At 35.7% G+C, this 26,314-nt stretch overlaps 1 protein-coding gene across 3 annotated transcripts in view; it reads left to right on the forward strand.

Annotated features, from left to right (window-relative positions):
• Positions 1-26,314, forward strand: part of LRMDA (leucine rich melanocyte differentiation associated) — a 610,568-nt gene that overhangs the window by 359,060 nt on the left and 225,194 nt on the right. For all 3 annotated transcript variants that reach the window (XM_066555012.1, XM_066555013.1, XM_066555014.1), the window contains one exon: positions 3,536-3,662. In XM_066555012.1, the coding sequence (XP_066411109.1) occupies positions 3,536-3,662 (127 nt within the window). The remainder of the gene's footprint in view (positions 1-3,535; positions 3,663-26,314) is intronic.

A 26,314-nucleotide genomic window follows, 5' to 3' on the forward strand; every position in this document is an offset into this window, starting at 1 on the left:
TTCAGCAGAATGGTTTGCAAATATGCCTTTTTTCCAATATCCTGGCAGGTCTGTATGAAAAGTCTTAAAATTATGTTTATTGCATGCAGCCCATACAAAATTGGTAAATGAATTGTTAATCTTTATTGTAATTTTTACTAAACTAAGATGTAAATAACATTGAATTTTATATTCTGAAGTGGTTTTCCGTATCTCAGTGGTCCTGTTGGTATGATGAACACCTGTTATGAGCTTATTTTCATGTGACTGATGGCACCCATGCCAAGAGGCAAGATGGGGGAGATGATTCTGAACAAAAGAAGGTGGAACTTAAATAAATAATTTCTTTAATCCATTAGGAATTAGATGATCAGTTTACAGGCAATGATAAGTGGATCTGTAAGCACCTTCCTGGTGTGTCTAATTTTTACTTTTCTCTCTTTGAATCTCACCTTTATCCTCATCAGTGAAGATAATAACCTTTTTTCACACCATAACAAAGGTGTGAAAACCCAGTAACAGCCATTTCAGAATGCATGGAGTAGGGCTAAGTTTTAAAAAAAGAAAAAGAAAAAGAAAGGGGAAAGGGGAATAGGAAGACCCTGCCCCCCAACTTCTAATCTAATTGAACCTTTGTAAACTAAATGTAGAATTTAGTAGATGGATCTTTCTTCATTAACCAGTATGCTTTTAACTAGTGATTTTACAAGTCTGAAACAGGTGCAATGTGTCATGCAATTTATGGGTCCCAGTGCCTGCCATAAAGTATTTTATGATGGCTGTGCTCTGTGTTATTAGTAGCTGTCTTTTTCTGCAGCCATTGGTGTTTGATAATAGTCTTAAAACACCCAAAATTACTTACCTGCAAGCAACATTCCATAGTCCCTGTTGACAGTTTGAATAAGTTTAGTGCCCTTTTGTTGTACTTTACCTTCAAAACAAACTGATTGAACCATCAATAGCTCCTGAGAGCTGACAGAGGCATGTCATCTGGTCTAACCCTCTGATAGTAGGTTATCTGTGGGAGTTAACCTCCCTGCGTTGTTAACCGAAATGTTTTATGTACTATGCAACTTTAGGATACTGCTGTGATAACCTTAGTAACTAAGTCATACATCACAGTAAAGAGATTTTGTGCAACAAATAACCCCGGATTAAATTTACAAGGGTTGAATTGATATTGTAGAGTGTTCATTCCCAGGCTTTGGTAATCCTTTCCTGTATTTTTTATGGCAAACTTGTGTTACATTTAGATTGAAGTTGCATCTTGATATTTCTAGCTAAAATAAACCCAGGAAGCTTGCTATTTTTCCTCAGCTATTTCATATGCATGTATTGCATTATTTTCAAATAGCATAGTTACCTTTTATTCCACATTTTGTAAAAAGAATATTAATAAATGAGATGGCATTTTTAATCGCCTTTTAAAAGAATTAATTGCACCTATACCCTCCTTCTACCAGTGGGATAATATTTATGGTACCTACTTTTTAGTACTTGCTCTGCTTAAGGAGTGCAAGTTTGAAAAAAAGAACCAACCCCAAACTGTGACTTGTGGAGTAGTTAGCTGTTTAATTTGTGTGGGTAGGGTTTTTTGGTTTTGTTTCTGGAATTGACAAGTACTAGTGCTAATTCTGTTTTTTGAAATGCAGTCAGGATGGCTTAAAAATACAAAAATACATTTGTATCAAGGAATGCTATTATAATTTTAAGCTCTTTTGAAATGATTGAGAGACTGACATTAGGGCTGTGATCCAAAGTCAGCATAGATGACAGTGCTGTCTTATTCTGTTGTCATTTTTGTTGCAGCCTGCTTTTCAATGGCATATTTCATTCCATCATTAAACATTTGCTGATTTTCTAATACCGATGTTTTCTTCACCTGAATATTCATCTTTTCTCACCCTACACTTAGTGGGTGTCTTTACTCATTTTTAGCTTCACTCTTCTTCACTCTTGACATATTGTTTCCTTCTGTACATGTCTTCATTTGAAAGAATCTGTTGTCATCAGAGCTTTTCTGCCAGTAATGCAAGATGGATAGCTTCTCCTCCAGTGAAAGATAAGGGCCAGCAAAATGCCAGGGAGGACTGGAAGGGCAGCCAGCAAAGCTGGAATGAGTCTGAGAATGTTTCTGTCTCAAAGGCCTGTAGCTCTTGTTTAAAAAAATGGTCTTAGGAGATGTTCTGTTTCGTGAGTGACTCTTTTCTTCTACTGGCATAATTGAGAGCCATAGATTGAGTATTCACATTTAAATTGTCTAAGCATTTCAGAACTGAGTAGTGTCAGTTAAGTTGTTAACAATTTATGAAGGTGTTGCTTCAGAGGAATGGTGTACTTGATGGAAAGCTTTATTTACACCATTAAATTTTGCTTGGTTTTAGAACGGGGAGCATTACAGTAATTTTCACATGTTTATCTGGTTTTGACAATAGTATCATAAGATAAACTTTTACCTTGTAAAACGTTGGGGTTTTTTGTGTTGCTTTGTTTTTGTTTTTTTTTTTTTTTTTCAAAATGTTATGCAGAGTTTTCTGTTTCTTTAATTTCTTCCTCCCAGTGCCAGAGGGGATCGGTATCATGAGGAGCTCCTGGACTGACTTGGGTTTTATGCAGAGCAGCTAGGCTGGGGAATATTATCATCACCTTTCTACACCCCTGGCAGGAAAAGTCTGATATTGCCCTCACTTTGCAGTATCTGCTTCACATTTGGTTGACTAAATGCAAACGATTTTTACTTGAGGTGATTAGATATTTGGATTTACCATGGTTGTGCCTTGCTTTGGTTTTGCTCTGCCATGTTCTCTCCCTCCACAAGTGAGAAGCTAGTAGGGTTTTTGTGAGGCTAGAAAGCTGCTATCCTTCTAGTAGAAATGATAAATAGAATATAATACTGATGAATACTAATAAGAACTTGGAATTCTTAAAATATATTTCCCATAAATAGTCTCTCCCTGTGTGCTTCTACACTTAATCCTGGGCTGGAATCTGTATTCTGTGAGGCCACCTTGTCTCTCTGGTGGAACCAAATAGGAATTCTCCTTCCAAATGCTGATCATTGTGTTTTCAGGAAAATAAAATAAAAAATCCAAAGTGTTCACAAATGGGAAGAATTCTTGCAGAGAAGTTGGCTGGCAATTTCCCATATCTTTCCCATATCTCCCAATTTTGAGTGATACCAAAGATTCCAACCCACACTGTGGTATCACTGTGGTATCTTTGGTATCACTCAAAATTCCTTTTCCCAAACAGGCAATGCAAAACAATTTCCAAGTTATTCTGTTCCTTGGTATGCTTTATACTTCACTAATATACAGAGAGAACATACACTTCCATGGTGATTATTGTGTTTGATCCACCAGTGTTAAATGGTTTTGGCTCCATTTGAGAAAGTATTATAACTTTGCACATAAGCTACATTGCATGAAAAAGGTGAATACAGAGAGGAAACAAAGGCTGTTGTTATTTTTGGCTGTCATTTTTTTAGTCATTGAGTCTGTAAGTATGTCTTTGTGTATTACTGGATTTTAACTGTGTGTATTTTGGTATCTGTCAGATATTTTGTCCTGCACAAATTGACAAACCTGAAATTTCTCGATACTCGGAAAGTAACCAGGAGGGAGAGAGAGGAAGCCTTGATAAGAGGTGCCTTCATGAAAGTGGTTAAGCCCAAGGATGCAAAGGTAGGAGAGTAAATTAAAGTGGGAACAATAATATGATTCATTAACACTATTTTTAAATAACTCCAAGAGCCTGGCTGCATCGTTTTCTAAGGTAAAAAAGGAGGTGAAACCTTTCAAATGATAAATGTGGTCAGATAGGGGACAAAAGCCTTATTACTTTTTCTGTGTTTTAATATAGAAATTTAAAGGTAACTGTCTAATGGGCTGAGGCCATGTTATCAAATTTCTGGTTTCAACCTCAGTTTCACATAGCAAAGTAACTAATATGCAGCACTGAGCTTAAAAGAATATTTTTACACTGTCCAAGGAGATGTAACAACTATGTGTTATACTTTTGTGAAACAATGCAATTTTTTTTTGGCAAGTTGTCCCCTGCCTTGTATGTTAAACTTCTATTGCAGAGCTCACACCTATGGTGTTTACTGGCTTTTATCAACTGGTTGATTCTGATTTTGTATGATGTGACTTAATGTGGTGTCCTGCTAATAAACATTGACAGCATCAGTGAGACAGTTTCAGTAATCTGAGCATTTCATACAGCTTCATGCCCATCAACTGGACATCCTGCTGAAGCAATCAGAATGAGAATGTGAATTCTCCACTTTGCCTTCTTTTTCCATTGTTGATCAGTACTTGATAACAGCAATCTGTGGTGTGCTCAGAGTGCTTTAGTACTGCACATCTTTCCTGAAACTCTGCTCAAGTTTTCAGTCAACTTGCTTTCTATTTGCTGCTTTTTCTCTAAAGTCTACCATCAATAATTTATTGCAGATTTCCAATAATGCTGAATAATAATGTAGTGGTTATGGAAATGCACTGTTTGGTAGCATAACAGTGTTGCTGGGTAAATGCATTATCATGAGTACAATTGCAGTGTATTACAAATTAATTCAGACTGATTAATTTATAACTACTAAAATGTTAACAGTTCTGATACAAACATTGCTTTGATATATTGTTTACCACTGCCTTTAGTCATTTCAGCTTCATATATATAGTGAATGGAATAAGTTATTTTTAAGCTGTGGTAGACATCCTATTCACAGCAAACCACCTTTGAATCTGGCCAAATGCAACAGCTGAATTGTGTTAGGTATAGCATATGTAGGTCATCTTTTACAATTCTTCTTATCTAATCAGATTTTGGATCTGGTGAAGTTTTTAAAAAAATTATCTAACAGTTAGAGCTTTCATTTAAGAGTCTACTCCGTGAATTGCATCCAGCTTAACAGTGCAAGAGAAAAAAGTGTCTCTCAAATTTGAAGTTACTTTTCTGGATTAAAACTCTTTTTAAGTCAATAGCTAAGGGTAAATTACTTAACAAATTCAGGGATAACATCTTTAACTTTTATATCTGCAATTGTACCTTTTGTATAGTTTGAATTATTTACCCACTAAGTCCTATCGTAAACCATACATTTATTTCAGAAAATTTGCAGAAGGCTCCAATTTACTGTTGTTATTGTCATACTAAAGAGTTTTTTTCTTCTTTATAAATGGTACAGTACAAATTACTGGTGGTAAAATCATTGTAAATTATTTTTATGACATGAATTAATGCTTCTTAAGGTGCCATGAAATTACCCTCATCATACAGTATTATATACATATCACAGAAGTGGCTAATTTAAAATAAATATTAAATTTGATGCAGGTATTGTAAAGCACTCCAAATTGTTTAGAATTTGTGCTTATTTCCCAGGATATTCATGCTTACAGTACACATGCATGCAAACTCTTTCTATGTCTGAGAAGACTCATAGCATTTTCTCTGCATATATGCTTTGAAATGCAGCTAAGTATGTGTACAGCTATTGACAGCTCTGCTTGAAGACCACAGCCAGCAGCATTCCTCCATAAATCACACAGATGATGTGCACAATAACTGTACTTTTGAGTTCTATCATGTGTTATACATTGCATACATAATGGGTTTTTATTCTCTAGCCTTCCTATTTTCTGGATCTTGTGTTCTCTGTTCATGAGTTCCACTCCCACATAGCTGTCAAAATTTTTGACCAGCTTCAGCCAGATTTAGCAGGCAGGTACTGGTAATATAATTTAAGCTTTCTGAAACTAGTTAGAAGATTACACCTTGATCCAAACTCAGAGGAAGATTGCAGCATATCCAGTATTGGTAATCAGAAAAACTTAATAAGTTGACATAGTGATATATAAGACCTTGATGATAATGAACTTCCCAATGATGTGGGGTTTTTTCCTTTCATCTAAGGCAGCAGGCACTGTGTCAGCTTATGCCTACCAGGAAAGGAGATGCAGTGATTAGTATTTATGTTGGTGGATGCCGCATGAAAATCTTCTGCCAGGTTTAGTAACAACAGTGGGCCTTTCAGACCTGCTTTTTTGGGAAAAAAAAAACCCTAAAAACAACAAACCAACAAAAAATCCTCACTTATGTGGCTTTTTTCTCCCCATTATGATAAGCAGGAGATGGTGTGGCTTATTCAGCATAAAAGGCAGACTGATGATCTAAAGGGGCTGTGATGTGGGGAGTTGTTTTCATTTTAGTCTTGACATAAAATACTTGGAAGAGCAAAATACCCCACCAAGAAAAAAATACACAAAATGAGAATAAAAGCAAGAAATTTCCATCTGACTAGCTTGTGTTTACTCAAATGCGAAAGTATCTAGCAATCACCAGTCATCACTAAGTCATAAATATTTTATTTTGTATAAATTTTTTTTACTTTCATTATTCCCTATTTTATTAAACAGAACATTACACTTTCTTGTGCTTTGCTTCATTTCATCTTTTGTTGGAAATGCATCTGTTTGTGATATGACTGTCTTATGGAAAGATACAATCATTTATTAGAAAACAGTTTAATGTTACAATGCAGTATTCCTTTTCACTATGTAGGTGAGCTAAACTTCATTATTCTGTTATGTTTATGTTTTCTTTTGTCAAAATATTGAACATTGTATCATGCCTGCTTTTAATAAAGACTGGGGAAGTCTGGCTGGATAAGAGGCATTGAGCCAGATGAGAAAGCCTTGTTTAATGACCAGACCATGACCTCATTTCACTGGCATAAGTGTAGCTCAAAGTGGAAGATGCCTGTCCAGTGCGAAGTGTGTTTCTGGGCATGACAGCTTTTCACATCAGAAAGACAGCTCAAGAATACGACAGTCAAAATTGCTTAATTGTGTCCCGGCTTTGTAATTATTCATCTGTGCTTCTACAAAGAGTAGAGTTGTCATCTCTTGACATAATTATTTAAAACTGTACCCCTCTTTGGTTTATAGGTATATGAATTGTGCTTCAAACTGTTTCATTTTTCAAACTTATGGATGCAAAGCAAATGTGATTTGAGAAAATATGTTAAGACTACACATTTTTACACTGCATATAATATAAATAAAATGAAATTACAGTGTATTAAAGTACGTAATTTGATATTTTAAAGGTCTGTATTCATGATCATTTAATCTAGATGATAAAATGTGGATATATCTAATTAAGTGTGTTGCTATGAATAGATACACACTGTCATGAGTCTCTTTAAATATAAACTTAATTATTTAATACTGGGTCAGTCTCCTTGCTTTTAGCAAATACATATATTTGCCAATATTTCTCAACCCCTTTCCCTTACTGCATTTTTAAGGTTAACATTTTCATCTGTTTTAGTTTTGGTGATGAAAAAAAGCAGATGGTATTTGTTCACCAGTAACAGTTTTGTTGTTTATTGGGCCAAATCCTTGGTGGGTATCCTTAGTTATACTTCCAAGTAACAAACGTAGTATTAAATGGAGTTATTCTGCTTCCTTGCAGCTTTACCAAAAGCATCTTGGCCACTGGCTGTAAGGGAACTCTGTACAACAAAAAAAGGCATGGTATGGGTGGTTTGAATTTTTCAATATTTTTTCACTCTCAGATGCATTGTTTTCATCTCAAGTTATAATTATGAAACCTGACGTAGCATTTGTTCTCCAAGGAACTAAGATGGAGACACTGAAGCAGAAAGGCAAGTCAAATATCTGCATTCCATGTAATAAATGTCTGTGATTCATGTCCACAGTGTTACTTGAAGGGTAAAAGGAGCTTATTTTGTTATGATAGGAAGAGTAAATATTTAGGTAGTACCATTAAAGAAATAAGTTGAGATAAAATCTGCAGTGTTGCTTTCAGATCATTGGCAGTATTCTTGTGTTTAAGCTCACAGGAAAAGCTCTTTATCTAAGTGAGCAGTGCTGATATATGCTTCTATTAAAGTCAGATGAGTCATAAGGAATGATTTTAATAATTTTTTTGTCCCAAACTATTTAACAAGAATCATACTTTTCTTGAATAGATACGTTCTACCTGGTTCCATGAATATAGGCAATATATTTTTGCCAATATATCTCATGGACCTTTTTACACCCCTCCCCCAGATAGGACAACGAAGCTAGTTTTAAAAAGTAAATAAAAGGAGACAGATAAAACTTTGGAGAACAGCTGCATTGCTCACAATCTTTCTCTTTTTACCATTGCCATTGTGTAGAGATCTTGATGTATGTATTTAGAGCATTTGAAGAACATGCAAAGTAGAGGCCTTCTAAAGTGTAAAGAAGCATTGTGTCACTGAACTGCTAGCTCATAAGATAGTTCTTTGAGAGAGATTCCACATAACAGGGTCCTTTATTGTCAAATGTCATCATTTCACATACCAAGACAAGGACATGAACTTAAGAGTCCAATCTAGACTGTGATGCAGTAAATAATATTTACTTTAAGGACATTGTAGCAGTCATGCATTCATCCATTTTACTCTTGGAAAGTTTAGCCGTTTTCAGCATAAGTCCATAACATGTTTGGTTCATAACCTGCTGTAATTCCAGCTGTCAAGAGGGAAGAATAGACACATGTGGGTCATATGTGTATTAGGGTAGGGAGAAAGACTTCTTCAGTGTTGGTTCTTTCATTGATATTTCTTATAAAACATCCTCATATGTTCTTTGGGCAGGGATTATGTGGACTATATTTCACTATATTAAAAATACACAAGGAAAAAGGTGATGCCTCTTTCCTAAAATATTTCTTCCCTTAAAAAAAAAAAGTATATGATTGTCATGAAGCCCATGTCATTTTAGCCATTAATGCTCCCAATGCATTTTTTAGATAGGGAGGGGTGATATTGCTGGAGCTATGGCCTCAATCCAGTTCAGGTGATTACATTCTGCTTCTGTGGATTTCTCTACAGTCTCCATGTACTAAGGCATTCTTCTCCACCTTCTGCCCTAACCTCTTCTGTAATCTCGCAGTGTGCCAGTTAACCAGCTGCTACTTTGCACCTGAAATGTGTGTATCTTTCAGTAATAGTGAGCAAATGATCCCTTTGTAAGACTTAAAATTTGTAAAGCACTTGAAAATTCTCTGATGAATGGCAAAAGGCATTGTATGTAATTAATGCCTCCATTGAATTGAAGAAATTATTGTTAAAACTTGTTTATGACCTCTGGGTTTGTTTTTTGGGTTTTTTTTGGGGGGGGGTTTGTTTTTTGTGGTTTTTTTTTTGTTGTTGTTTTTTGGGGTTTTTTTGGGTTTTTTTGTTTTTTTTTTTTAAATTTTCATTTGTGGGTTCAGATATATGGAAGCTTCAATAATTAGATGCTGGCTTTTGTGTTATCTATTCAATAAAATGCCATTTAGCAGAATGTAGCACCATGATATCTGACAGTAGGATCACAATTGTCTTAGATTCTTAGTGGTTTACTAGGGCTAGAGTTTTATTTTCAAAGGACTTTTTTCTGTTTTTTCTTTTGAAAATAGAAGCACTGCTGGAGCAGAGCTTCTTGTAATTCCTCTTTTCTAATACAACGGATCTCATAATCAGATGATACCACTGTTAAGCACAGGAGTTGTTCATATGTTGAATTTTGTTAGAAAAGAAAAATGCATTTAATATGGCATTGGCAAAACTCTTGGTCAGTTTTTGTCTATTCTTATGTTCCTATAGGTGATTCTTTTTTATTTTTTTATTTTCCCTGGACCTTAAGACACAGTATGCAACATGTGCTCAGTCATCTTGGTGAGTTATTCCCATTGAAATAGTAGTAGTCTTAAGTATCATGATTAGAATATATGTCAATTTTTAGCCATGAAACAAAGGTCCAATTATAATTCTGCTGTCTGGAAACTGTTTGTCACTGCAATGTTTCTGGAGGAAAAAATCAGTGGCAAACTATCACTACCATGGGATCTACCTGGAATTTTTCACATGTTTGTTTACAAGTTGGAAATAACTGTCATGGCTGATTTTATATTTATTGCTTGTTTTGGCTGTGGTTGGGTGTCCCACAGTTTTCACAGCAGGCTTGGCAGTGTGTTTGTGTGCTGGGTTAAGATAAGGCCTGGCTTTGCTGATTCACTGACCCATGAAAAGTTCCCCAGCTGTTAGAGATAAACGTGGTCGCAAGGGCCACTGCCAGTGAAGACAAAGATGATTTGTTGTTGTGATCTTCTCAGGAGCGTATCTTGCAGCAAGGAACAACTAAAGAACCATGACTTCATCACCTAAAATGTGATGCAAATGCAAATACATCATATAACATCTTACAGTGAAATGAATGGTAGGACTTGTTTTCTTTTAGTGCTGCTGTAGTCAGATGGAGTCAGAGAGGACAGGAACTAAAGGAAAGCTAAAATGAATGCACTAATATTTCTAATCACTTTGGAAACAATGCAAATGCCCAAAAATAGTAGTCTGGTGCCATTTTAGATACTCTAAAGTGTACAGCAGACCCCTGTAGGGATGACACATAAGTATCTTACATAGGGGATGTAAGTTTTTTTGAAGCCACCATGGGAATTCAGGCACGGAAACTGTAGAGTGGCTAAAACAGCTTTAGAAACTTGGATTTAAGCAGCTGAATCCTGCCTTTCCTGTTGTGCTAAAAGAGAGATTGTGTGCTTGAAATATTGGCAGGTCAAGAACACCAGAGCATTACAAAAAATAATCCTTCCCTTCACTAACATCAGCCAGAGTGTGGTCCAAGAGTCAGATAGGGCTGTGATGAGGTCATCTCCTAAAAGCTCAAGCATATCAGTCATTCTCTCTTCATTAATGACTAAGAACATGACCAATTTAAAGCTGGTTTATGAGTTACTTCAGGAAAAAATATTAATAATTTGTTTTCAGAGAAGGGCTAATATTTCTTCCCTTGTCTCCACCCTTACCAGAAATGTATAGGCCAAAGGGCTATTTTGTAAGAAATCCTGAACTTTTTTGCTTATGAGTTTCTAAAGCTGCTCCCTTTGTCACAGAAAAAGGATGCAGCACGATTTCATCTGCTCCCTTAAAATCATATTGAAGGTACAGATTCTGGTTACACTTCCTGAATTTTAACTGAAGCTGATGCTAAGATTTTTAAATTTTGTCCATCTTGCAGACAATGGATTTGGCATAAAATCTTTAAGATTTGGTGATTTAGGTCATGGATCTGTGTTTCAGGGGAAAATCAGGGGTTCATTGTGGGGATAAAAAACTAAAAAATATTTGTGACTGAGGACTGGTGTTCCCTTTGAAGGAGTTAGTGAGATCATAAAACTTTTGCAGTAAACTGTTGCCCTAATTTATCTTATTCATCCTAGAAAAATCTTCACAGGAAAACATAAAAATAGTAATTAACTCTGTAATTAGAAATGTGTCTAAAAATAAATAAGGAAAATATCAATCACACTTCAAAAATGGCATCCCTTTGAATCCTGTTCTGTGAATGGTCTCTTTTAGAGGTGGGTTTTCTTGAGTCTTTAGCAGACAGGGAATCTGTCCTTAAGTGATATGCATTTAATTTTCAAATATATATATAAGGTATGCTTCAGTTGTAATGTATTAAATGTCTTTACATCAAGGAATGTAGTAAAGGCATGTGCATTGTCCCAAAGATGATTCATTTCTCTTTCAGCCTTGGTGGGGTTTGAAAACCTTAGGCATTCTTTCTTGTGAAAGAACCTGTGGGATATTTGCTTAATGATTTAATTACTGTTGCTTTTGTGGTGCTAATTTATGAGCTTGAAGCAGGAGCTTCAAAAAAAAAAATCTTCAAAAGAAGTGTAATAAAAAAGATTACAGGTTCAGCACTGCTTCTGGGGTAAAATGTATATAAGTTTTTTCTTATGTCAGTACAGCAAACTATGCTATATATCTTATTCTGGTAAATTTCACTAGGAAATGTATAATTTGGGTTAAAATAAGGGGTAAATTCAGGACTGAGAAATTAAGACTTTCTTTTCTTCACACATTATAAGACTAAACATACAACTTTGCTCATGTAACAGTTACAAACAGTTCACTGTGTAGGCCAAATGCTCTCTAATGCAGTAAAATTAAGAAATAATATGCTTTGAAAGTGATTTATGAGTGTGGTTAAACTGCCAGATTTACAAAGAAATAGTTCAGATCTTGGGAAGCCTCAGGAGTCACGTCAAAAATGAATTTGACCATGATTTAAACTGCTACTTTTCTTACATGACATTTAATATGTGTACTTTGGAGGCCCATATGTCTTTAATAAAATAGCATTAAGTTTTAAATATGATATGAATGCAGTTAGTTTCTAAATTCATAACCTTTTCCACAACTCCAAAATGCTAACCAATAAGGGAGTCACACATGCAATAAAACATTAAACCTTAGAAAATAGTTTTTTATTAGAACGGTTAGACATTTGGCAGCTGAGTTGTAATGTAATAAATACGTGCAGCCAATGTGGGTTTATCAGTCTTTGTTTACACTGTAAGCAACTGGGACCAGACAACTAATTATAACTGAGGAGCAAAGGTCATGAAAAGAATATTTTGTCCAGTGAATCTGGGCTTACTAGGCGAACCCTATAATCCTAAGAAAAGTGATTTATTAAAAAGAAACACTAAAGCATGCTTCCCAGTTGAGTTTGTCAGAGAATATGATGTTTATTAGAGAGTCATATACTTTAAGACTGTTCTGAAGTATTAAGTGCTTCAAAAATCATGAAAATATAGACATGAAAAAAAAAATACACAATTTACAAAGGATTTAAATGTTGAGCAAATGGTGGCCAAAAGAGTTCAGTGTTTCATGAAAACAGCGAAATGGGAGTCCTGTCTCTGCTGAAGTTAAGAATAACAAAAGAATGCTATAATATTTTAAAGGGTATTTTTGTGCAATTTGAGGTGTTCTAATAATATTGTTAAAATAATGTATTTTGACATTACTTTGTGAAACAGAAGCTAGCCCACAGCAAAACCAGCTTTCTAGGTAGCTTGAGCTTTTACTCAGAACAGCAAATTCAGGTTTGCTTGCTGAGCTCCTCTATTTATTCAACATGCATAAAACAATACTGCAAGCCTCTTCATGTTTTCTAGGTAGTCTGACTTTCTAAAGAAGGGTATTGAAATGGTGTGAGAGTTGTAAAAAGACAGATTTTCTGTGTACTCTGAAGCGTGTGGGGAGGTGGGGCATAAAGTCTTGATTATGGTATACTTTTTCCTTTAAAATGCTTTCAGTGATTTGATTTCTGGTTAGTGTGGCTCTAGAAAAATGACAAAAACTAAATTAAAAAAGTCTGCTTTGAGATGTATTGCAAAGTATATATTCAAATGCTAATCTCTATTCCTCCAGAATTATGGGTCCCATAGAGCATCCAGAAAATTATTAACAGCGTGTAATCCAGTTTGAATGCATCTTTACTCTGTTAGCCAAATCTTTACATAATACAAATCATTCTACCTATAAAAGCACAAATATGTTATTGTTCTCAACAGGCAATTTAATGCAGCTATAGGGAGGAGAATAAGAGAAAAGAAGATTACAAGCTAGCTGATCATGCTTTTATTTCTCTTAAATCTCTCAGCATTTCTCTGTGGTTGTACTTGTTTAAAGATTGTACACAACTGTGCTGTCTATATGATTTGGAAAGCAAATCAGCCTAAATATGAAGTTTCAATGGGTGTAGTTTTTAGGGGATTTGATACATTTATCACAAATATACATTTTACCCCAGAAGCAGTGCTGAACCTGTAATCTTTTTTCTTACAATTCTTTTGAAGACTCCAGTTTTGCTGTGGAGAGCTCAGTTATATTTGCCACCCAGTTGTGCAGCTTTAGCTGTAGAGTAGCTATTAAAATTAATTATTTTCTGGAGGGTTTTCTCAAAAGGACTATTTGTGTGAATGCATACAGAAAGCATATGAATAAGGAAAAAAACATTTTATTGAAATAATACTCAGCTATCTCCAGTCATGCTGTGGAGTCAGGATCCTGCTTCATTGGAATTATGTAAATTTGACGAAGTTTAACTCACAGTTCTTGTAAGCAGGAAGGTGGGTCCACTCTGGCATATGTGTGCAAATTGTAGTTTTTTATTGTTAAATTCTGCTGTATTACTCCTTGTATTATTTTGCCACCTGACTCTGGCTTGTGACTCTAACTAAAGAGTTTTGCATCTATGTGACAATAATTCTTTTGCTCTCTTGTGTTGTTTTGTTTGCCACAAAGCACATGTCATTATGTTATACATCTACTACCTAATCATCAATGATTGGAAATTTATGTAAAATGTTTAGATATGAGTAAGCAGTCAGCCTATTATTATTATAAATTGCATACAGATAATAAATGTTGGCTTTAAACTGAAAGGTGAAGGCACTAACACAAGAGAAATCTGTCTAGGAAGAAGAATGGAGTAGGAGAGGCAGGGAATGTTCCTATTCTACCTGTTTTCATCAAGCATGAACTGGAAGAAACTGTACATAACTCAGTAGAAAAAAATATAATTTCTGAGTTTGAAATAGGGTGTCACCTGCATGTTTTGCAGCTAGCTACAGGTCTAGTCCTTTGGGTTGTTGAACATAAAGCATAAAATCTGTTTGCTGCTGAGTCTCAGAGCTGTTCTTGGAGAACTTCCTCACTTTGCATGCATTTTGGCAGGAGTTTTGTACTTTCTTTCATATTGCATATTGCTCAAGAGAAGTCTAACAGGTCACAAATAGTAATCCAATGCCCCAGGACTGCTCAAATGTTTAACTATCTTGCTTTTGTATAATACCTCTCAGCTTTCTCCCTTCCTCTTATGTGATAATTTTTCATATCTTTATGGTCTGAGTAAGACTCCACAGGGCTATTTCTTCTAAATAACAAGTCTAAGATGTTGTGTGCAATTTTGAAAGATGGAATGCTCTAATAGGCTAGGCAAAAGCACTGTGTGTGTGACACCAAATTTTTCTTTCACGTGGAGAAAACCTTTGAATTCACTTTTATGTCTGTTGAGGAGGCTCTGAAGGAGTAGTCTGTGGTGTGAGCAGTAGAAACAAATGTAGATCTGGGCCATTTCAAATGATCATTCCAACATTGAAATGTCTGCATATGTTGTTCTAGTTTCAAAACAAACAAGCAATCATTCTCTAAATATAAACAAGTGCTGCATTGGCAAGATTTTCAGCAGCAGCTATACAGGTAATAACCTGAAAGGAAGACTTTGGGTTTTATTGTTTACCTCTGATGGTAGAGAACTTGTACAGGGTGAGGAAATAATTCATTTGTTAGTAGAAAAATGTCTTTAAATTGAGCTCATGTGCTAGGCCAGTATGGTGCATGGTTTCTCAGAAAAGAACACACCTAACTTTCTGGGAAGCATTGCTGCAAGGCCATCGGCAGTTGCAAAGTAAGGAAAGAAAAAAATAGAATGAATTTAATTTTCCTGATTTATTTTTGAACATGAAACTAGGTATGTTATTTTTCATAACAACTTTTTGATTTAAAGGCAACAGACACATAGCTTTTTGGGTCTATTTCTGCCCCATATGTTTACCAGTTTCTCTGGAGAGGGCTTCTGAAGACTTGTTGTTTATGTGAAGTGCTCTTTTGCTGTGCTCTTTCCTCCACCTCCCTGCAAGCAGAAATGAATAGATATGTTGTTGGTAGAGAACTTACTTGCTTTGTCCTCTTGAGGTCATATTTTGGCAAGCAGGAAGTCTATTTTTTGATTTGATAAACCCCTGGTGGAATATGGTTTGGCTTGTAAAACTGCTGTACACAGAGCCAATGGTTGTCTTGTCCTTTGTAGCGTGGTCTTCCACCTTCTGCCCAGAATTCAGGGGAAACCAATGAGCACTGGCTGAGGCAGTGTCATATGAGAACTGCTGAAAATTTATGGAGCTCTAATTAAACCTCAAATGCACTAATTCAAGCCCTATAAATCTTGTGTAATACTGGTGCAGTTAAGTTAACATGAGGGCTGATGTGGTCTGGGAGAGCAAGGCAGATGCCTGATATTCTCTGCAGTTTTGCAGCTGGGAAGAAGTTATGTTGCAACCTAGGCTATCCAGTGATCCCAAAGATAGTTCATAGATTTTAATTTAAAGTTGACTTTCAGTCAGGGAATGTTGAAATGTTCTGTGCAGATAGACCAGCTATAACAAATTTGAAAAGTCAGATTCCTTTGTTTTGGCTTCCCTTGCTGGGGAAGAGGTTTGGCTGAGGATTTTGCCTATGCTACAGTTACCTGAAAGTGAGAGTAGTTTTTTCCAATCCATGTATCAGTAACAACAATGAAAACACTGCATTATCAGGGCTACTGTTTAGATGGATGCATGATGTATCTATTCTGTGGGGCAGAAAATAGTATACTTTCATATGCTTTCCTAAAGAAATAGATTAATCAAATACTAATATGCCACGTAAATTGAAAATTGTAGATACTTAATCTCAAAATGTAGAAGAGCTTCACTTGATGGTGTATAATTTTTTAATCTGTAATATTGTCATGGTGGAATACTTTTAGTCGATAGAAACTTGCTGTAATGAGAATAAAATAATTAATTTACTTATCCCCATGACTGCACTTCTTGGCCTAGGGTGAAGGGCCACCCCTTTCTATCTGTAGTAAAATCCTGCCTGTGATGCAGTGGCTAGAAACAATTTACATTATCAATGGAGCCAGGATTTCGTGCTTTCTCTTCTACGCTACTCAAAGAAATACTTATTTTTCTGATGCAATTTGTATTGGAGAAGGAATTTGATTTGTAATTTGTACTGGAGAAGGAATTTTTAAAGGGACTATAGACTGTGTGTTTGACTTACATGTAGGCTTTCAGCGCTGGTTCTTGTCCATCCAGAAACAAGTTGGAAAAATAGCATAATCAATTTTTGCTGTGTTAGGGCCACAGTAAAGCCTGTCTACCAAGAAAAGCAGATGGGGCAGGTAAAAAGAAACTCTTGTACTCATAAGGCAGCCTACAAGCATAAGATACCACTATTGGAGGATTGGTAGCGTGGCCCTGATGTGACTCTTGTGTGCAGATTCAGACATATATTTGTGTGCTATTTCCAGCCCTCCAGGATTTAAGAAGGCTTTTTGAAGGCTAAGAGCTTTGTTGTCCTTACAAAATCTTCTCTTTCTCTGGGTTCTGTATGTGTTGAGAAGTCTTTTAAAGCCCTATGTCAGATCTGCTCTTCGTGTGAAGTCTTTATAAATATTTATATAGCCCTACTGAGGAAGAGTCAATCCATTAGACTGCTTTAGGCTAAGATTAGCACTTCTGAAGCCTATTTAACCAGATATGAGTTTACTTTATTTAATAACATTAAAGAGATAGTAAAAGAAAGCTTCTTTATCAGATAATGGTAAGATGCATGAAACAGGTTTATTAATGTCTAACTATCAAATTATACTTGCCTCAAAATTCATGGAAGTAGCATAGTAATTGCCTATTTGATTTCAGGCAGATTAACATGCTTGTTAATGTTGAAGCTGTTTCCAGTGTGTGCAAGGCCCTTGATGAGGTCAGGAGCCAGCCCTGCTTTCTTAATTCATACCCAAGGAGCTGTGCTGGTTTCAGATCGTTTGTCAGCTGATGCTGACTTTTTTTTCCTTTTTCTTTTTCCTTCTCAAATGTTTTACGGTGTCCATGCAGAAGCATCTTGTGATTCATCCTTAACTCACACAGATATCCGTAAATGTACCCATACTTGCACTTGCCACAGGCAACTTGCACGTGTAGAAGTGAGGTGAAACAGCATCAAGGTAGATCTTGGGCTGCTAGTGGTCCAACACAAGCTGAAGATTTCCTGTCTTACTGTTAACTTCTAGGGGGAAAAAGGTATTTTGGGTTATTTTTGGTAACACTGGAAAGAAATCTCCCAGGCAGAAGCATAACTTTATAGTTATTTTTGCAGACCTATATAAAGGGTAAGTATATTGTGAGTTTATTCAATGTGCCACATAAGAGACATCAGTCATTGCATGTGTGGATGTCTATTTATAGTAATCATCCAACCACATACCTCTGAAACAACCATTTCCTTTAATTTATATATATTTATTATCCCTGAATCTCTGGTATGTTTTCAGAATTCTCTTGGCAGTAATATGAGAGTTCTGTAGCTCCTGAAACCATCATATTGTCATATTTTATGTGTACCCATGAGTTGAGGATTATACAATCAAGAAAACTGTTGCTATTTCTTTGTTCTTTTTCCCAGCTCTAGACTAACATCTAGAATGTGTTAGTTCCAAATTCCTTCTATATCACTCAGAGAAAGAGGCTTTGAGAGGCAATTGTGTCAAGGAGAATCTTCATTCCTTCTAATTACTGCCTCTGAAGTAAGAAGTGATGAATGCAGACACTCCCACCACACAAATTGGGGCTTTTTGTTTCTTTTGAACAAAGTTATTCAAATCTCCCTTTCTGTTTCTCTACCCATCCCTGCTTCCATTCTCATAAATGGATTTGGAATAATCTTCAAGATGATGTCAGAACAACATGATTAAAGTACTTTTATGGTGCAAGAAAATACAGTAATATGGAAACATTTTCTTTGCAGTCCCAACAGTTGAGGTTAGTTTGCCTTCTGCTGTGCCTTTCTCTCTGCCACAGTCTCTAGAAAAAAATGTAGGCTGTATTAGAAAGGCTTGTATTTTCAGGAATAACTTTTTCTCAGTTTTTTGTGCTCGTAGACTGTTTCAGTGCCGTACATTTGACTTTTTTTTTTTTAATGAGCCTTCTGCAAAAAGCTCTGGAGCCACTAACTACAAGTTCCATAACTGACTCCTCTTTTAATTCCCTTTAAGTTGTCTTCTCTAACTGTGCTTTTTTTTCTCTTTTTCATTAAAGTTACTCTAATTAAGGTCATTACAGGAAGTAAGACTCAAAGTAGCAGGTGTAGGATTTTAACTTTAAATTTATTTTGCTTAATTTCATTTTTCTGAACACCTTTAAAGTTGGTTCAGTACAGTCGTAACTTCAAGTTCTTCCAAGTGGAAGAAGTGTTTTTTATTTCTCTAATTTTCTCTCTTTTTGAGTGACTAAAATATGGTAATTTGGTTTGTAAAGAGGACATCTGCTGGCTTTTTGTCACCTTAGAGCTGCACTTTGGTTGCTAATGAGTAGAACTGCAGCACTTGCCCTTGAGAAGTGAAAACAGGCTGAAAGTGTGGAGAGAAGGTGACTGGGAAAAGCTGAATAGTGAGCTCACTAACCCTTTTTCTTTAAAACAGGATGCCTGTGAGTTGCTCTGAGCAGCAATAATAGAGGAAAAAGTTGTAAAAACCAAGAAAAACATAGAAAATTAGTGGCTGAGTATTAACTGAATTAGAGGAACCTAGAAGTGTAAACCAGTTTGGATTTATTTCTCTTATGACATCAGAGAAGTTGCAAAAATTGAAAATAAGGCCAATGTTTCCATTATTGAGCAGCTGCAAAGAAGGAAAGCCTCACTAAACCTTCTGAGCACAATCCAGTTAAAGCAGCCTCATGCTTCCTGAACACATTAACTATTCAAATACACATTTATGAAAGTTAGGGACTTTTGTTTGTTGTAAATCAATAAATACCACTTTAGTTAAATTCTGTCTCTTGAAGAACTACGTCCCTGGGTAATTGTAGCTGCTTGTGCCTGTTTTAAAGTACTTTTGGGTGAATTTAATCCTATCTAGTAGTTCCACTTAAATATAGCATTTCTGTGTAAGTCTTATCCAAAGTGAACACATTTTTAATAGAAACTCTGTGAATGTTGTGTTTTATCACTGTATTTGTCTGACTAATATTAAGAAAGATGGAAGTTTTACATACCATCCCAAAGATAACAAGAGGTCCCATGGCAAGCCCCACATCTGCAGATTAGTTGCCTCTGAAGATCTGAGTCATGTTTTTCATATAAATCATGTGGAATGGCCCATTATGAACACCTTGTAAAACTCAAAAGGCTTTATGATTGTTAATAGCCTCTGTGGTAGTGATTTACGGGCTAATTTGAGACAAAATATGTTGCAGTGTGGGCTACAAGAAAGTGTTATCCTATCTGCATAAATAATAATATGTTATTGGTTGTGCACTTCAGAAGCAAGTGGAATGTGTATTACCTTATATCTTCCAACTAGATTTAACATTTCAACTTTTACTTATTACTTAAATCAACCTGGTTAGGGACAAAATGTAGAGTTGAATCATGCATTAATTTTTTTCCCCTTCATGTTATCCATCACTGTACTAACCTATGAACTAAATGTAAGTTGTAACACTTGTAATCAGTCTGTAACTGCAATTTATTCAATTGAAGACCATCTTATTAGTGTAAAAATAGTTTCAAGAGACATTTTTATAATGACTGTGATAAAACTTTGATGTATCCTAAAATGTGTGCAATGTAAGACATTTATAATAGCCCCAAGTGTAATATTAACACAGCCTTTTAATGCATGTAAAAAGAGATCAGTTAGTTTTGATTATATTACCCAATATAGGTTTGAATCTCTTTTAGAGTTAAAGCATTGCTTGCTGGTTCTAAATGTCAAAATTATTGGAATTCGGAGACAGGTAAATGAAGTCCCTGTTTTTGAGGCTGCCCTGTACTGGGCAGGTACAAAGAGGCAAAAGGAGTTACTTGGTTCCTACATGGCCAGTGCCACTTTATCAAGCATGGATGTTGGTTTCTGAAGAGTGTTGTAATGAGATCTTGCCCACTAGAGATCTGGTTATAAATTCCAAATGATAAATGAAGAGGTAAATGGATAGATATCCCTTCACCCTGTGTGGATTCTTTAATATAATGGGAGTTGCAGCCTTTCTTTTTATTTTTTAATTTTAATTTGTTATTTAAATATATTAAAATTATGCCATTGTAAAGACAGGAATTTAAATTCTCAAAACAGCTGAATGGAGCATTTATGACTGGCTTTCAGAGAAAGCTTCTCCACATTATATGACGTGATGGAAAAGAATATTATCACTTTCCCTTCAAAATTTGTCTCATAGTTGTCTGCTTCTCTATCTGTTGAAAATTTTGAAAAATTTTCTAGAATTTCTGTTTAAAATTCAAAGTTTTTTTATAATCTTCAAATTTTAAGAATTAAAGCCTCTCCTACCCTTCATTAAATATAAAGGCCTTACTGTACATTTACATTACTGAGACATGGGTTTTCATTTGGCATGACATCATTACATGAATGTTTCTTTTTAATCCTTTGAATGTGTAACTTTTCCTAAACATTTTTTCAGTGACCTTCTTATCTCCCACAAATTCTTTTCTCAGAGAATTTCCCTGACTTTTCTTTTTTGTACCTTCTTCTATGGTTATGTTTCATTAAAGTAACTAAGAACAAATTTCCTCGTGTTTCTAGGAAATCTATCTGTGTTTGATAAACCAGTAATTGGAGGTTATTATTACTTCTCTGTAAGGTGATGAAATAATTAATCATAATAACTGTTTAAAGTATTGTTAGATTTTGGATTCTGTATCCTTCAGTAAAACAATATTGCATTTGGAGTGGTTACATAGCAGTTTCACTGGATAAGAATGAATCTGTGGTGGTCTGTAAGAAAGTATGTTGGGGGGGAAAAGGGTGAAGAAAGATAAAAACAATTTTGAAAACAGTAATTATTTAAATGTGTAGTGTGGCAAGATATGCCCAAAACATTTTTGCTGTAAATACAGAACTAATTGTCAGCTGGCTTTCAGAGTTAATAGTGATTTTGGATGAGTTTCACTGAAGAAACTAGCATTTCAGCATTATATAAGATGTTTTTATTTGGATTGACATTTTGGGCTTAAAATCCTGCAATTTAGCTGCATTTTATGAAATCTATTTTAAATAATAATTTCATTTAACAATATTAAAATACTAAAACTGTCACATGCTGTGGAAGAGTAGTTTAGGTGCCTCTATCCTATGTTTGCTGTACAAACCTCACAGTCCCTTTGTGAAGTAAGTGAGATATCTGGAGGTAATACTGCTGAGTTGAAGCTCAGTTGTTCATCAGAAGACTCATTCTAGGATGATTATAGTGGAAAATCCTTTCCCATAAATTTTGCTGTGAATCCCTTGAGTAAAACAACTATATGTATTATAGGCAGTCTATCTTATCTGGTGTTGGTCACACTAAGCTAAGTTACTGAGACGTGAAGGTTTGATGAGAGACAACTTCCAGAGATTACATTCTACCTTCACATTGCAGGATCTGTGAGTGGTCTGAATCCCATACCAGCAGAGAAATACTTACATTTACTTTCCCAATTAAGGTCAGACTGCAGAGTAGCAATTGGCTTCAGAAAAAAGTCAAGTATTATTTAAACTAGAAATTATTCTCGGTGGCCAGGTCTTGGCAGATGGTTGGGCCTCACTTTTTTGGAGGGATGTGCTTCTTCCATCTAGTATAGAATAGAATAGACTCAGTTAAGCTTGTTGGAATTTCTTTTATGTCCATAGTTCAAAAGCTTTATAGGTGCCAGTAAGAAATAACTTTGGGGTGAAGCATCTTCACCACCACTCCCCACCTCAAATCTTTGCCCAAGACATTACTGAAAAATAAACGCAAAACCTGAATGATTTATTTATCAGAGAAAACTCCTGTGATTTTAGGATTGCTGGAAGAATCAGCTGTTATAAACCACAAAAGCATGTACATATGGTGAAGAAAGTAGCTCAAAAGTAAAAGTAAAATCTGATATAAGTAAAATGCATTTACAGGTGCATATTACATACAAATGTGTACTATGGAATATAATAAAAAAAAATGTGAGTGCTGAGACAAAAAACCAGTAACATTATCGTGTTTCTCCAAGGAAAATACAAAGAAAAATACAAAGGAAATGGTAAATTTTGTAAAGGAAGATAGAAAAGTTTGTTAAAATGTTTATTATCAGAAGATTTGTACAAACTTCCTACCCCCTCACCATAAAAACATAATCCTTCCATAGTTTAGAAAAAACCCTATGTTTTGTTTTGAGCCTGTGTGTTGTTCTGGGGGTGTCCAAGGCCAGGTTGGATGGAACTCTGAGCAACCTAGTCTAGTGGAAGGTGTCCTGCAGGCAGGCAGTTGGAATGAGATGATCTTCAAGTTCCCTTCCAACACAAACCGTTCTATGATACTCTGGTTCCATTATAAGACAATTTTTAGAAAGGCATAGCACTGTAGCACTGCAAATTAACTATCTGTTGAATAATTACTTAAACTTAACTCAGAGTAATGATAGGTAGATACTGATTGATAGATCAATTGTATCTGACCAGGTCATATTTTTACAGAAAAATATTTACGACTTTGAAGTGGACCTAATAAAGAGACAAATATTATAAAATCAAAGCAGCAAAAATGGCTGCTCTTGCCTTTTTTTTTTTACCTTCCTCATTCCAGATTCTTGGCATAGATTTAGAAATACTGAAAAGTCATTAGATTACTTGTCTTAATTAATTAATCTTTGGTATTTTTAATGTGAGCTTTATGCCACATTTCTAGCACATTCCATTCATTTTTTAGGAAGGCGTGTTTAGTATAATCTGTATTTATTTTACATGTTTCCTCTGTTGGATATAGGCCATGTAAAATAAATGCTATGTTTATTATCCTCTTTGACTGCAGTATTTCAAGGACTTTCCCTCTTGGCGGCTTCTTTCCAAGGATTCTTTATGTCCAGACCTGTCAGACTGCACAAACTGGGATGGAAAGATGTGTGTTTGACTTGCCTCCCTTGCCTGCTCCTTCACTTGTTTCTGATCTAACAATGTGGAATTTGGAACTGTTTTGAAAAAATTTAAAAAATTCATGGAAGATCTGGAGCAAAAGGGGCAGAGGAATAAAGCTTTTTGAAAAGCAACTTGGCCACAAACTATACACACATACCTATGAAATATTTCTGTATTGCTGAAATCAAGGCGAATTATCAGGCACCTATTTGACAGATGAGTTCTGAAACGCAACTGGTATTAATGCATTCTTTAAAACAGTTGTTTTATGACCATATAATTTTCAGGAAATTATAATTTTTTGTTGTATATTCATGTGCTTTCAAAAGCTGGTGGAATATTTAATTGATGCCTTGAGGGTCCAGAGAACCTTGAGGCTTCCTTTTTGCTGAAACAGCAACTCAAATGGTACTAAGAACCAAAGAAACTATAGCCACAGAAATTAACTTCTGAAGAGAGGTGCAAGCTGAGTTACAGCGCTTCTTGTACTTGTGGAGCCCCAAGGACTGAGTGTTGATACAGTGCTCATTTAGCCTAAATTTGTGTTTCAAGTTTTAAGAATCTTAGATCGCAGTTATTATTTCAGGTGCTCTAACCTGGACTTAAGCTTCCTCAAACAACATTCGTAATTTCAGAAGAGAATGAGATGTGACTGTTTCTTAGAATAAGATTACTTTTTTTAATGTACTGTTTTTAGGGGCTTATATTAAATATCCACTTTCAGTAACTGCAGGCACAGACTTTGTGGTGATTGGGGTGGGGCTGGGCTGAGCCTCATCCCCAATGAGCTACAGGTGTGAGCAGCAGGTGAATCCTGTTGGAGCTACTGAGCCATGGAGTGCCCAGGGGCACTGACCAACCACCAAAGGGAACAGAGGGCACACAGGTGCAGTGCATCAACAGGAGGGGATAAAAGGCTGCGCTGAAGAACAAGATGAGCAGATATTTGAAGCCTTCAGGAGTGGAATGATGTTACTCTGTGTGGGCAGATGCCTGAAGCCTTCTGGTGAGGTATGGTGTTCTCTCTATGGGTTGAAGCCTTCTGATGTTGTATGGTGATGCTCTGTGTATTGTGGCTGTTTCAACTGTGACGTGCTGTGGCGTATGCTGGGACAAGTCTTTTCTTATCATAGGGCTTTGTTTGTAGTTTTACTGTAAATTTTACTAAAAGTAATAGCCGCTGTTCTGCAGATTGGTGTTCTGTGTGCAAAAGCGAATCAGCTGTATCTGAATTTAGTGTTCAGTAATACTGAGTGATAGTCATGTAGAATATAACTACAAAATGAGGTACAATCAGGGCAAAGATAATTTTTATTAAATAGAAATATCAGGGGAAAAAACACGCAAATTGTAACAAAACCACAGATGAATAAACTTTTGAGGAATCTAGGGGAGAAAAAAATGGAAAGAAACTAGTGGAGTTACCCCCGGAATTCCCAATTTCTTCCTTTCTTCCCCAAAAGCCAGTTAGGCCTCAAAGCAATATTCAACTTAAAGATTCGCATCCAGTTTTGGCACATCAGAATCTACAGGGCAGTTGATAACATAGGTGAGGTTAAACTTCTAAATCAGTCTGGATCATCCTCTCAGCTCACACTGAAGAGAGACGTGCAAAGCTGAGCAGCAGTGAAATACTAGTCTTAATTCTGATATGGCAAGGACTGCCTTGCATTACAGTGGTTAAGCCTGGATTTACAGCAGTGTTGAGGCAGATTTTAAGAGGTATCTTAGTAGATTTAGAAATCCAGCTCTGTTTTCTCAATTCCCATTCTAAGCCAGAGGGAGTTAGATTTCCATCTGCTTGAGAAGTTACTAGAAGACATCTCCTGCTTGTGTATGAATATTTGTATGAATGTAGATCTTAATAAATCCAAACAACTTCTACTGGTGTTGGGGTAATTATAATTAATGTTGTCTTCTACCAAGGTTATAAGCAGGACAAATGTTAAGAGAGAAGCAATATGATGACAGAAGAGGACTAGTTTTAGGAGGAGTGGCTTCCTGACAGGAGTTAAGAGGAATTACGGATAGTACTTAAAGAAAAAAGTGGTTCTCCTATCTTACAATGTTCTTCCAGGTGCTCCAAAGGCTCATTTCTTTCAGCATTTATCCCCAAAAGTGTGGACTCAGCAGAACTTTGATAATCCAGGATTTTAATGCCTTGTTAAAGTCCACTTGATATCTTGTGCCTAATGTTGTTCAAGCATTAGGCATTGTTGGTTCCCAGAAAAATCAGTGAAACCTGACAATGCTCAACAGGTAATGTGCTGAAATCCCATGAAAGTCTGGAATAGCTTTACTTCATATTTATTAGACAGGTGTTTTTAAAATGAGAAAAACCCCAACCCTCAACCCTGTCTATTTGACAGTATGGATGCAATTGTAGTGTGCCATGATAAGTATATCAGCTTATAGGAGACAGTATAGATTTATTTAGGATTATTTTACGATCCATCTCTGATGCTTTAGGATGATGAAACCCAAATTTAAATTCCATTTATCAAACCTACTAAAAGAAACTTGCAGGGAAATAGCAGCATTAAGAAATTGCTTTCCCTAACCTTAATTTGGAATTGCTATTTCCTTGACCAAGTGCTGCACCTGGCAAGACAGCCAAATCAGTATTTGATAGATATAGCCTGTTTGAAGATATTAACAATTTGAAATTATGGTCATTATTTACCTAATGGAAAACCTTTTTAGAGGAT

The sequence above is a fragment of the Molothrus aeneus genome, chromosome 8, assembly GCF_037042795.1.
Source record: "Molothrus aeneus isolate 106 chromosome 8, BPBGC_Maene_1.0, whole genome shotgun sequence".
Classification (NCBI taxonomy): domain Eukaryota; kingdom Metazoa; phylum Chordata; class Aves; order Passeriformes; family Icteridae; genus Molothrus; species Molothrus aeneus.